Source organism: Cebus imitator, unplaced genomic scaffold (genome assembly GCF_001604975.1).
Source record: "Cebus imitator isolate Cc_AM_T3 unplaced genomic scaffold, Cebus_imitator-1.0 Scaffold494, whole genome shotgun sequence".
Lineage (NCBI taxonomy): Eukaryota > Metazoa > Chordata > Mammalia > Primates > Cebidae > Cebus > Cebus imitator.
In genome coordinates this window covers 532104-546550 of record NW_016107809.1, presented here as the reverse complement: position 1 = coordinate 546550, position 14447 = coordinate 532104, and the positions used below count along the sequence as shown (strand labels likewise).

At 43.5% G+C, this 14447-nt stretch overlaps 1 protein-coding gene across 1 annotated transcript in view; it reads left to right on the top strand.

The window, feature by feature from the left end:
- The window catches only part of FSTL1 (follistatin like 1), a 54579-nt gene that overhangs the window by 28266 nt on the left and 11866 nt on the right, over window positions 1-14447 (top strand). The window contains exons 3-6 of the mRNA XM_017513526.2: window positions 6712-6816; window positions 9452-9581; window positions 10437-10469; window positions 11742-11872. Of these exons, the coding sequence (XP_017369015.1) occupies window positions 6712-6816; window positions 9452-9581; window positions 10437-10469; window positions 11742-11872 (399 nt within the window). The remainder of the gene's footprint in view (window positions 1-6711; window positions 6817-9451; window positions 9582-10436; window positions 10470-11741; window positions 11873-14447) is intronic.

Below are 14447 nucleotides of genomic sequence, written 5' to 3'. Positions count from 1 at the left end.
CACTTTGGGAGGCCGAGGCGGGTGGATCACGAGGTCAAGAGATCGAGACCATCCTGGTCAACATGGTGAAACCCCGTCTCTACTAAAACTGCAAAAAATTAGCTGGGCATGGTGGCGTGTGCCTGTAATCCCAGCTACTCAGGAGGCTGAGGCAGGAGAATTGCCTGAACCCAGGAGGCGGAGGTTGTGGTGAGCCGAGATCGTGCCATTGCACTCCAGCCTGGGTAACAAGAGCGAAACTCCGTCTCAAAAAAAAAAAAAAAAATAAATAACATATTCACTACCTCCACCATTTTGTGTGTGTGCATGTTGAGAAGATTTAACTTATGATATAACCTCTTAGCAAATTAAAAGTATACAAACAGTACTATAACTGTCATTGCCATGTGCTATACATTAGATCTCCAAAAATTACTCATCTTACATAACCGAAACTTTGTGCCTACAAATGACATTTAATATACAAACCATTTGTTAAGAATTTTCTCAGGCAGTACACTATCGTGGGTCCATGGGAAGCTGATGTGTGCAAGCCTCTTAGAGTCTATGTGAGATAAGCCATATGTGCATCAAATATTGAATGGGGCTCTGTCTAATAGACTAAGGGCTCAAAAGCCATACTGAAAAGATCTTGTTTATGAAGAAAATAATAGGGCAAGTGGAGAGTTGGATTACCGTGAAGCTAATTAAACTTTGATTTCAGAACTTTTATTTGCAAGGGCCCTTCCAAGGCCCTGTACGCAATTTGCATTTACAATTGTATATTCTTTTTCTTATAGTGCCCTCCCCAAACCATTTAAGCTTTAGGCCCCACAAAACCTGGGTCTAGCCCTGGTGCCTTAACCTTGAGATGAGGGACGGATTGGGAGCACATATAAGGAAGGGACACTTAAAGTACAGACGGCACAAATGCAGTACCTCCTGCCACACACATCAGCACCACTACTAGAAATCACCACTCTCTCCTTCTCTTTCCATAGCATATGCAGCATACACCAACACATTTCTTTTCAGAAAAAAAAAAAAAAAAAATCAGAGAGATTTGAACAAGGTCAGGAGATACTCCAGCCAGATTTCAAGGTCCTGAAGTGTTTTTGCTCTTTCTCTTTGCTTTTCTTAGGCCTGTGATACTGGGTTCCAGAAGAGCTGCCTGGGCAACCAGCATCTCACCCAATATGCCCCACTGCAGACCTCCCCCTGCTCTCCCCAGTTCTGTGAATTCCTTTGTCCCCAGCTCCATGGTACTTTGTGTATATCTGAGGGGCCCTGGTGTTCCTGTGAAGTTTCCATGACTAATTCTGGCAAAGCAAAGAGAGCCTTTCTCACGTCAACAAAGCCACTCTGTCGCAGAATAGTGGCAAGTGGAGCCAAAATTCCACCTTGGCTTAAGTAAAGCTGTTCTTTTTTAAAAGAGTTGTTAAGAGAAAAAGAATGGAGGGGACAGAGCTGACCCACTTCATGTTAGTGAAATGATGGTATATTAAGCTGACGGTTTTATGGCTTTGCGTGTAAGCTTCCTTCCCTGCCAAAGCACACTGTTTTTTCAGAAATTTTTTTTATTTCAGAAGACTTTTTTTAAACATTGAAAGTGTATTTTATGTTCAGACTTAATTCTGGTTGGCCCAGAGACTCAGATACGTGATCACCTCTGTTGGTAGTTTTGCAGATAACTTGCTTCTCCATTTACTTGCAAAGGATCTTTCTTGATCGCAAAATTAATTTCCATTTTTTAAGACCTTGGATTCAGGACAACACCTTTCCTGGCTTTGATTTGTAAAGAGGTAGAGTGTTTAGTGGAAAGAGGCTGGGATTAAAGTCTGCAGACCTAGGGCCAAGCCTCAGCTCTACAACTGTGAGAACTTGGACCAGTCACATGTAGCTGTGAGCCTCAGTTTTATTTTCACCATAGGATCTTAAATCTGGAAGGGCCTCAGAGGTAACCCCTGCCTGCCTATCTTAAAAGAGTTTGGGAATCAAACATGATAGTAAAAATTACAGATTAACCAAAATTGCTGTACAAGCATGAAGTGTCATTATTACCATTCAATGGCTGAACATTGCTCAGATACTTTCTACCTAGCAAAAAGCCAGGAATGTTCCCAGTCTGTCTTCTACAAAGGGGAGTTTGCAATGTGAAAACTCACCATGAGACTGAATCTCCAGAGCTCAGCTTGCAACACATGAAATGAAAACAACAGGGAGACCAGTCAGGGAGATGATGCAGAAGATAAAGCCAGAAATCAAATGTTTCTCCATTGCAGGCAGATATTTTGTTGATTTGTGTCTACACTTCCAAAACACACCCTCTACCCCTACTCAAATGAATTACATTCTGACAGGTACATTTAGACTTACAGATTCATACTTTTGTAATATTGAAACTGTCTGTAACCTCATATTCCTAGAGAACATCCCTGTGCCAATGTGGTTATCTACACGTGCATGAAATCCTCATACTGCTTTGGGACCTCATTCCTAAAATTGTTACAGTTCCAGAGCAAACAGTTCTATTTTATTTTCACGAACTGCATTGTACCTCGTGACCTCACCCTGTACCAGCCCTTGGAACTGTCTCCTCTCCCCAAAGCTCCCTGCCTTGATTGTACCCCAAAAGGGAACCTTGAGGCTCTGGAGTCAGACTGACCTTCATGCTGCTCCTGACTCACCTCTCACCAGTTATCAGGCCTCCTCAGCTCTCAGGCCTCCATGCATCACAGAGCTTTTCTGACTCTCCAATGCCTCTGCATCTGTTACATGGGACTAAAAATACAGAGACCTCCACAGAGGTTGTGAGGACAGAGATATCTGCAGTGCCTCTCTCTGCTGAAGGTGCTAAAATTAACACTGGCCTTCAGGCCTAGGCCCTTGTCATCCCTGACTAGATTACAATCTTAAACCTGGCCAGTTTTCCTGCTTCCATCCTCTCACCATCCGGGCTGCCCTGCACTTTGAATCAGGATTTCAGAAAGGACCCAACACAAATAAACATTCCAAAGCATATCCATCCTGTTACCTGCCCAATCCCAAACCTTCCAAGGTTCTCACTGCCCATAGTCTCTGTGGAGAGCCCCTTGGATCAGCCATCGAGAGCCACCCCTCTCCCCACTACCACCTGCCACCTTGCTTCATCTCCCTCTTCCTCACCACAGCCCTCCCACCATTGCTCCAACCCATGAGCATGTTCAAACCTTCTCAAGGTGTTCTTTTTTCCCACTCAGAATCAGTCCCTCAGCAGACTGGTGAGACCACCCACTACCCTAAGGAACTTTCTAGGCAGGACTTGGAGAAGGGCTTTCAATGGCACAAAGGCTGTCTCGCTCGAGAAAATTTTCCTCGTTGATTTCTGCATTAAAGCATGCCTGTGAATGGAGATCACTGGGGAGGGCTATGAGGCTGCAGATGAGATCTCCCCTGTGTTGGTAGATCCCCCTACCCGTGTTTGTGGGGCACCCGCCCTATTCTCCCACCTCCCGCACCACTTATCACTGGGAGGACAGAGCTGGGTGGAGCTGCAGGAGCCAACACTGCACTTCTGCATTGCGGCGCGGGGCTGTGCGAGACAAAGAGAGAGATTGCCACCTATTGACAGACATGTCACCTGCAAAGAGGGAATGATTGTCTAACTAGTGGCTCCCCCACCTCTGTGTGCTCTTCAAATGGGCCTTTTGTTTTTTCCATTCAGTCGGTCCTGTTCTATATTATCACTGCAGTGCAAGGGAGGACAGGGAAAAACGGGGACATGACAGCCCAAGGTGGTAGTGACAGCATCTCAGTGGGAAAGTTGTCTGAAAATAAATTGCCCACTGTAATAATAGCCACTTTCAGTTGGTGTGGCAGGCACTGTGCTGCATGTAGTCCATCCCCTTTAATCTTCACAACAGCCCTCTAAGAATCAGTACTACAACTTTTCCCATGAGGAAGCTGAGGTTTAAAGAGAGTACCTGGCCCATGACCAGCAAGTAAGGAATAGAGGTGGGATGTGGGTAATTCAAATCTAAATCTCTGACGCACTCTTACGCACATTCTCCCGTCACTTGCTAATTATGCAATTCACACCTCCATGATAATTTCCTTAAGTTATGTCATCTGGATATGAAAATAAATATAAACTGCTTTCCCTTTGGTTGGGCAGAATTCTAGCTCTGCCACTTTCTGGTTAAGGCTTGGCTTTCTCACCTGTGAAATGGGGCTAGTAATGATGTCTAACTTAGAGAGTTATCAAAGAGCTTAAATCACATATAATAAAAATAACTTGGCAGGATGCCGGCTATTTATAAATGGGAGTTTAGTTATCAATGGTTGAAGATATGGGTTGGAATCTTGGCTCCTCTCATTTCTAGCTTTGGGACCTTGGGCAACTTATTTGACCTCTCTGATCCTCAATTTCATCATCTATAGAATAGGGTTAATAATAATATACCTATTCTTGCAGGGTTTCCCTGTAAAATGAAATCATGGATATGAAAACATTTTGTAAATTTTAACTGTGCTATTCAAATATTAGTTGTTATAACTCAAAAGGTACCTGTTTCTCCAAATGGATTTTTGAGAACTATTCCTGAAAAATGACTTGGTTGAATTCAACCTATTTTTAATACTTATGCAAACAATATAAGATAAAAGAAGGTTCCATAAATGCCCCAGGCTTTTCTGTAAGCAGCTCTATAAGGCATTCCCATGAATAACACGTTTCATAGGCAGCTTGTTTTACAGTTGGTACTTCCAAATGTATCTCACTGAATCTCCGCAGAGTGGGGCTGGTTAATAGACAAGGACATGTGAGGCTTAAAGAATGAAACTCACTACTTAAAGGACATAAACTAGTGAGTGGAAGTTTGTGGGTGTTTGCCTTTGGAGCTGTGTGTGGGTGTCTGAGTGCAGACATGTGTCTGAGCCTGCTTTTTTATGCATTTGTGTGTCCATAACTCATGGCACACACCCACAGGGGGTGCATGTTTGCCTGTATCCCTTGGATAGAGTGTCCTTTCCTGGGAGAGGAGAAGGTAATCATATCTGAGGTTTTTTACAAATCGTCAGCAAAAACCTTTTCCTCTTCCTTTTTAGTGTTGCCTTACATTCTCGAGGCAGTTTCCACAAGAGGGCCAGGGCCCTGCCTGGAGAATATCCTTGATTTTTATCTCCACTCCCTGTTTAGGAAACAACAGCTCTGCAGTCCCCACAGCCTTCTGGGAATTACTTCCTCTTTCTTCCCCGCCTGCTAGCTTTCTTGAATTCGCCTTAGCAACATTCAAAAAAGAACTGGTTTAGCAACAGCATGTGAACCAATGAAATGTGAGCATGGGAACGGCTTCTAGACCAATGGGAACCCCGCATAACCAGCAAGCTGGCTTGGGACAGAAAATAATAACCTGGAGTTTGCAGAGCAGCCTCTGGGTGGCAGTCGATCAGCTGTATTGGATACGGCGCCTCAGCTCGAAAGCCTCTACTTTGTTTTTGCTTTTTTTTTTTTTTTTCTTGGATATAAAACATTCACCAACTATAAGAATTGTACTGTTCAAGACTTGTGGGTGTGAGTTGTATGCATAATGTGGTAGACATGGCCGGGAGGGTGAACTGTTGGGTTCCATCCCTGCCTCACACAGCCAGCCCCATAACCCCATCACCGCATCGTGCCTCCTGTGTTCTTTGTTGGTTTTGTCACAGCCAGTGCTGGCCCAGTGGCCTTGGGCCTGGAGATCTTTCGTGATTTTGCCTGCTCAGCCAGTCAGGGTGAGAAGCTGGGGATATCACATTCTCCTTCATGTAACCATCACCTACTGTGCTGAGTGGTGAATGAGATGGGGCTGGCTTTCTGCCACTAGTGAATGGGAGGGAAGGGATGAGCCATCAACAGATCAATGCCTATCATTACCCCCACATTCTCAGGTGCCATACACTGAGACCATTCCCTGCCTTGTCAGTTATGCTGCACATGTCTGAACAGTAATGTCTGACTAGCAAATGATTTGAGGATAATTCTATTAGGCAGTTTAGCCTTCTTAATCTTGAAGTCAGTGGCAGACTTGGGCAGGGGCTGAATAGGTCCATAGCAAAAATAGCAAATCCATATTTCCAATGGTTTAGCCATCCTTCTTTTGCACTTTGAGATGATATTGCTTTGAACACCACTCAGCCAAGTTTGGGTCCTTCAGATATTCATAGTTCTCTGCAATGTATCCACTTCTGCCTAACTTACTCCTCTCATTCTTTAAGAATCAGTTAAGGCTTAGTATCTTCAGAAAGTATCCTTTGATTCTCACTGTTCTCCTCCCCTCCAGCTCCCTAGTGCCCCTGTTCTTGCACTTCTTGTGTTGTTTTCTAAATGTGTCTTTCTTTGTGAGTTTCCTCTAAGTGTCATGGAGCTTCCTGAGGACAAGGTGTGTCCTTGGTATCTCCATCCCTTAGCATAGTGTTGGCATAGGTGCTCAATAAGCATTTTTAGAAGAAAGGAAGCATGCAAGAAAAGAGCTCTTGTTCTTTGAGAAACAGAGACTCAGAGGTACCTGATCTTGGGCTGAAGCAGTGCCTGGGAGTAGGGCACTAGCTGCTGAAGGCAGCATCTAGCTGTTTAAGACCCAGCATCTAGCTGTTTAAGACCATGAGTCATGGCTCCAGAGCAAAGCCCAAGCCTGAAAGATAATCTCACTATGGGCTCATCCCGTGATGAGTTCATCTCAGTCACATGGTTTCCTTTATGATTGTGTGTTTTAGGAAGAGCTGAGGAGCAAATCCAAGATCTGTGCCAATGTGTTTTGTGGAGCTGGCCGGGAATGCGCAGTCACAGAGAAAGGAGAGCCCACCTGTCTCTGCATCGAGGTAAGTCCTGATGTCAGGAGCCACAGGACAGTGGCCAAGGCCAGTATGGCTACCTTGCGGAGCCACCCGTCAGCAGGCAGTGCCAGTGATTTCATTCTCTTTATAAAAGCATACCTCATCCCTCTGAAAAGTGTGGATTTTTATTCTAGATTCCTGATTTTTAATGCATGCTTTTTCTTTTTTAAAAAAATATTTAGCTTTATATGATTTTTTAATTAAAAAATAAGAATTGCTTTATGTAAGTGAAATTGTACAGACATTTACAGAGACATAAAATTATCATCTTCCCCCATAATCCTTCAATCCCGTTAGTTTGAAGTAACCAGTGTTATTTTCTAAAATAAAAATCAGTTTTTATTTTCTATGTTACTATAAGCATGAGGGTTTGTATGCTCCTGTAGACATAATGGTTCCCCCTATTTTATGCAAAAATAGCATTATGATATAGATATATACAGTTTATCTTGTTTACTCGTTAATTCATCATGGACAACACTCTAGATCAGCACATGCAGTTTTAACTCATTTAACTCACTGTAGCAGCATGATATTTAGAATATAAAGTAACTAGATTTATTCAATCGTTTTCCCATAGATGGACATTCAGTTGGTTCTATGAGTTGTTTACCACTATAACCAATAACATCCTTATGCAAATACCCTTACATGCTACTGCCTTTATTTCTCTAGCATTGATTGACACCAGGGCTTGCCAGGTCAGAGGATACGCAAATTTTTAAAAACACTAGATGAGATGCAAGGTTTTTAAAAAAATGTTTAAAAAACAAAGAGAGCCTTTGATAAATACTTCTTTTATAGGCTGGATTCTGACAAGTTCTGCCACTAAAGTGAACATAAATACCCTGGACATAGGCACTTATTTTCTCTTTTCTGTCAGACCAACCCATAACCTGGAAACACGTATTTCTGCAAATTAAATACAGCCAATTTAGTCCCCAGGTTAAGGATCCTAATTTGTTGCCCCAGAAAGGAAGTTTTCTAACTTGGAAACCTGAAAACCAGATTCTGTGGGGGATCCATTAGCCCTGAAAGGTCCTCACTAGCAGTGCACCAGGCCACAGTATGGTTGGCATAAGCCTGGACTTAGGATCTGGAAACCTGAGGTCTGGTTTCAGCTAACCCACATCTAGGACAACTTTGAGCAAACTAATTCCCAACAGATGCTGTGAATACAGAGCCCACATTTGGTTTTGCCCATTGTCCAGCCCATAGTGAGCACTCCATAATAAATATTGGTTCAGTGAAATGCGTATTTTTGGTATCCTCAACTAAAATTGGAGAGGTTGGGCTGCCATCCACTTCCCATTCTTTGAGCTTCTTTTTACCATCTGCTCTTTCTTGTTTTGGTTCTTCTTTATTGGATCTGAGCTAAACTTGTTTCCCGCCTCTCCCTTTTAAAAACCATAAAAGTCCAATGAAAAACAAAACCAAAAAAAAAAAAATGTCCAATGAAACTGAGTTTGCCAGTGATTTGGGTACCTTCAGCAGCCAAAGCATAAACTAGTTGCCAAATGAACTTTGTTCCATTTCCCTGTCCTTAATGATTATCTTTGATACTTAACAAAGACCCAGGCAACCCTAATTCTACCTTCACAACAAAGGCTTGAGATTAGGAGGAAACCAAAGTGGCCCCCAAATATATACAAAGCAAGAGATCCTTATAGTTAGACTATGGAAAAATTGGAGTGAGAGAGTGTGTGTGTGTGTGTGTGTGTGTGTGTGTGTGTGTGTATGTGTGTATATGCATGCATGCCTATGCCTGCCTGCCTATCAGTCTCTCCACACTCCCAGCTTTCAGCTCTGGCTGTTTTGTGTCATTGAATGTTGGAATATTAAGGGAGCTTAGATCTTCTGAAACATTAAATGACTTTTCCGAAAGTGACAGATAATTCAAATTCCTGACTTTTAATAAAATGCCCTTTCTGCTAATTTGATGTGGTTAGTGGGGTGTCTTTGTTTGTTCATGCTGCCACAACAAAATATCTGAGATTGGGTAATTAATAAACGATATGAATTTAATTCTCACAGTCGTGGAGGCTGGGAAGTCCAAGATTGAGGTGCAAGCAGATTTGATGTCTGGTGAGGGCCTGATGTCTGCTTCCAAGATGGCGCCCTGAATGTGGCATCTTCACATGGCAGAAGGCAGAAGGCCAAAAGGGTCAAATGCTGTAGGAAGACTGTTTTATTCACTTCTTAACCTCATCCACAAGGGAAAATCCCTCATGACCTAATTAATCACCTCCTAAAGGTCTCAGCTCTTGATACTTTTGCATTGGGGATTAAGTATCAACATGAATTTTGGAGGGATCACAAACATTCAAACCTTAGGGTATCTCTTTCTTCACTGAATAGAAGAGATGACCCTGGCCCGGGATAGGGATGAAGGGCCATAGGCAACTGAGGCAGGGTCAAGTTGGGTAGGGTTACTGATGGCCAGAAGTGTGACTCCCTGTGCCCTGGTGGTGTAGAGGCACCATTTCTGCTGGTGGAGAGTCCCCTTACAAAATGGCTGTGTGTGTGTGTGTGTGTGTGTGTGTGTGTGTGTGTGTGTGTATGTATGTGTATGTGTATATCTATATCCATAACTGCACATTCTCCTCTGGGTATGTTTCAGCAATGCAAACCTCACAAGAGGCCTGTGTGTGGCAGTAACGGCAAGACCTACCTCAACCACTGCGAACTTCATCGAGACGCCTGCCTTACTGGATCCAAAATCCAGGTTGATTACGATGGACACTGCAAAGGTAAGGTGTGCTCTCACCACTGCAAGGTAGCTTCAGCCATGGGGAGCCGAGGAACAGAGCAGTGTGGCCTGGGTGACCACATGGCCTTTCTGTCATGACCACAGCCTCTCAAAGCTGTGGAAACCACCCGGCTGGTTGGAGATGCATCCTCTTGCCACTCATGAGCCTGCTGGGTTTGCCCTGGACGGCCCAGGCTGCTGCCTAGGGTTTGCTATATCAGATCCCCAGGGGAGTTTTCAGCACTGTCTGCAGCTGGATAGTAGATAAGGAGGACCCCAACAGTAATAAGCAATAATAAGGAAGTTCCTTAAATTAATTATGTACCTTTTTGGAAAGTAGGTAAGTTTCACTTCCCCCATGCTTTTTAATTTGGGCACCTCTCAACCGTAGTGGTATTGTTTCCCCTATTTTGGACTGAAACCATTGTCATTAGAATAAGATGGAAGAAGTCCCACATTTGTTGCTAATTAGATACCAGCCCCTTTCAGCCTTGACCTTCCTTGAAGAAACAAGAAGCTGTTTCCCAGGTAATAGTCTCCACTCCACTCCCTGTTGAGAATGATTCTCCATATGAATTCTCAAAATCCCAGTAACCCCCCCCTCAGCGCAGCAGGCCATTGTGAGGCCAGAAGGATAATTCAATGGCCCTAAATTACCAGACAAAGCAGGAAACAGAAGATCCCCATACCTGGGCCCTAGAAGAAGGAAAGGAAAGGAGTCAAGACAAAATGATGAAAAGGTTACAGGTAGTCTTCTATATGTGGAGCAGTTGTAATCCTAGAAATACAGAAAAAATTGTTTTTCTCCACTTTGCATTACACGTTTTTTGTTTTTTTTTTTTTTTTTGTCTTGCAGAAAAGAAATCCGTAAGTCCATCTGCTAGCCCAGGTGAGTGCCCATTTTTTCTACTGTTTGCATCTCAGGGAGGACGTTTTTTTCATGATAGGAATTTTGTGTTCCACAATCTCTGCCAAGTTCATAAAATCTTCTATGCATCAGAACTTGTGTTCCCAGAACTGTCCACTTCTCAACACAGCTCAGAAAAGCTGCAAAGCTACATTTGTGTGTGTGTGCTTGCCAGTTGAAGCAGCTGGTTGGGTCAGAATGTTGACCATGTTTTCCCATTTTTCCTGAGTAGTAATTGAACTGCATGAACAGGAAAGCCACTGAGTTCTTTTTTCAACATCCTGTAAGACATGCTCATGTCATGAGACTAGCAAATAGAAGGCACAACTCTTTTGGAAAGGGGATAATTAAAAATACCAGTAAGACTTCTGTGGTTTTCTGTTAGTGATCACTAAAATTTTATCATGATTTATAATTACAGAGCTTTTTCACATATACTTTCCTTAGATTCTCACAATAGCCTTTGTGAGGTAGATCTTACTGTAATTACCTTATAGATGAGGACATTGAGGCTCAAAGAGGCTAAGTGAGTTTCCTAAATCACACAGCTAGGAATTGGCAGACTGGGGAAGAACTCCCGGATTTTCATTCCCCTGGCCCAGTGCCCTTTTCACCACAACATGTATTGTCTTCCAGGAATTCTCTTCTGCCAAAGCTTTCTCTCCTTTGCTTCCCCATCCACCTGCCTCTCAGCACACCCTGTTATTTCCAGTGGACAGCAGCTGTCCAGAGTAGGCTTCAACATGGCCCTCGCTGGGCTTCACATTCTGTTGTTCATAATAAAGGATGATGCAGGTAGTATACAGTTCTGGGTGGGGGAGAGTTTGGATGGACCTAGTTGGTGAGAAAGGGAGAAACTGGAGAGAATCAGAAACCTAGTGGCATAAAAGACTATAATGTTCTCATTTATTCATGTATTATTTCAGCTCATCTTTGAGTCAAGAGAGCTGCTTTATTGATTGATTTCCCTTTATGAAAGTGTCCTCTATTTTTCTGCTGTAGTTATTTCTCACATAAACTGTGAAACCTCTCTGTTTCAATAGTCTAAATCTTTACAAATATTTTAGAGATGGGAGCTTGAATCTTGGGCTAGGCATTTTCCAGTTGTGTACCCTGGATGTACTAATCCTATCTCCCTGGGGTGCCCAGATGACATTGCAGAACCCTGGGCACCGAGCCTCCCACACAGTGGGTGCCATATGTCATTGGGGTCCACCCCTGACTGCTCAGCTGACATCCTCCACCTTCCTGCAGTTGTTTGCTATCAGTCCAACCGTGATGAGCTCCGACGTCGCATCATCCAGTGGCTGGAAGCTGAGATCATTCCTGATGGCTGGTTCTCTAAAGGCAGCAACTACAGTGAAATCCTAGACAAGTATTTTAAGGTAATCCGGAGGTGGGAGGAAGACTATTCAGGCCCATAGAAAGGGAAGCTTCCTCCTCCCATTGCCCGGTCACATCTTCCCAGACCACAGGAAATGTAAACCTGCATAGACTCCCCGAGTTTCCTCTTCATAGATCATTCATGAATCTGTGAAAGTTGCCTTCTAACCAGCTTGATCAGTGGGAGTAAGCAGTGGAGTCTTTAGGATCTAACACACATGTACTGCTGCCTTCAGGCAGTTAAAGCCACAAAGGTCTTGGAGAATCTGTCAGTTAAGGCCAAGCTCTGTCCTCTACTCCCCATGACACCTTGGTGCTGACTGTTAATACAAAATACCTTCTGATAGCACCCAGACCCAGACCACTTCAGCTTCTTTCCTGCCTAGTTTAACATTTATCTTAAGTCATTAACATGATTGCCCATGGCCTGGAGAGATTCTTCCTGAACTTAGATATTGCTGTTCCCAATCATTAGTTGAAGAGACAGAGTGTTCCACTTGGGAACAGAAGAGATGCTATTTTCACAAAGGGAAATGAAGCAGGATATAATATTTAACAATGGCTTAGGCTATTATGGCATGCAGATCTTTCACAGAGCTTGAGAGAAGAAGCAATTAAGGGCATTAGAGTTTTCTTTCCTCTATGGCAGATATTAAATCTCTGGATTCCAGGTTTTTGAGATCATACCCAGATGAAGATGCACAGCCTTTCTTGCTCTGTCCTCTGTGGGAATGTCCTCAACCATTCCCACATTATAGAGCCCTTGGGGCAAGAATGGTTCCTCTTCTGCAGAAAAACACATCATAGTACTTAGCCAGGAGAGTTGGACAGGAACCAAAAGTAATGTAAAGAAAGTGATTGTTCAAAAGCTGAGTGAGTGCAGGGCCTGTTGTGAGCAGTAGTGACTTTGCCCTGCAATTACAGCGTGGGAGGTGTGGGGCCTAGGACATGTCTACCTAGGGGCCACCTGGGACCTTGTAACCATCTTTTAGTGGTCCTTCAATGGCACTCTGCCTCAGGCATCACTGACACCTGCTGTTAGATTTGATTCCCAAGAACCTAGAACACATCTCCATCTCCTCCAGCAATAACTCACTTTTGCAGGCTCCCTTCTGAAAGCTGTAAGGCCCCTTGAGAAAGTACCTCTTCTCTAGGGCATTCTCACACCCAAGCATCTAAGAAAGCTTGATTATGACTGACAGACACAAAATGCCCTCTTCCCAGACACTCTGGCAGTATCTTCCAGGAGAAAACAGGTTTCATTTTCACTTTTTGATGATTATCAGAGTCTTATGTGCTGCTGTCTTCAAAAGGAGACTGCCTCCTCCTAGGTCAGCAGCTGCCTGCTGGTGAAAGATGACATCTCAAAGAGACTGTTCTGAACCAATGAATTGTTCCCCAGCCTAGCTGGCATTTCCTACATCAAAATTAGTCAAAAATCAATTTGAATTAGAATTTGAATAAGGCCAAAATCTGACTTTCACCCTAACCAGTGATTTAGTCACTATTTCTGTGGAAGTGTAACAGAATGAAGAAAGACCCAGGTAGAAAGGGCCTTCCATGCTCTTGGAATTTGGAATCTAATCCATTCCTAATTTCATCTGGGCAGGATCTCAATCCCTGTGGCTCCTGATGGGCAGGACTGACACTTGAGCCAGCCTTCTTATCTCCTTTACCCTGGCATCACAGCCCACACAGTCCCAGCTGCTGTGCACAAGCAGGGGCATGGCTCAGCCCATCTCCTCTGAACAGTCTCTAACTTACACTGATGAGCCCCAAGCACAGATCTCATGACACACATCTTTCTGCTTTCCCACAACCCTATCGTTAGATAGAAGAAAAGTGTTGTTATCTCAAATGCAGGTTGAGCATTCCTAATCCAAAAATTTGAAATCTGAAACTTTTTGAGCACCAACATGATGCCGTAAGTGAAAATTTTCACACCTGAATTCATATGATGGGTGGCATTCAAAACATAGTCAAAACTTTGTTTCATGCACAAAATTATTTAAACTTGTATAAAATTGCTTTCAGGCTATATGTGTAAGGTATAGGGGAAACAGGAATGAATTTCATGTTTACATTTTTATCCCATCCCCAAGGTATCTCATTATCCATATGTAGACTTTCTAAAATATGAAAACTTCCAGTCCCAAGCATTTTGATACTCAACCTGTATAGAACTGGGGAAACAGGCATAAAGAGATACTATGTCTTTGTTACTGACTGGCTGAAAAGAGGCTGAGTGAATTAGGTTGGTTCATGGTCCATGATTAGGACCTCACAGACAGAACCCCCAGGCATTCCAGGCTATTTCTGAGACAGACACCAGAATTCTGTGTTCTTGTGGATTCTATATATAGCTCAAGCCTGGGGAGGCCCAACTGGGCCCTTATGAGATGAGAATGCACATGGGCTGGACCTTCCCCCGGCTGCAGGCCTGATTCTAGTCCTACTGAATTTGAAGTGTATATACACAGCACTGCCTTTTGAGAGCTGCCTGGGCTGTGGTTGCCAGGTTCATGATGCCCACTTGGGGCCCTGTGGCACCAGGTCTGCAGCCAGTGCTAGACCATT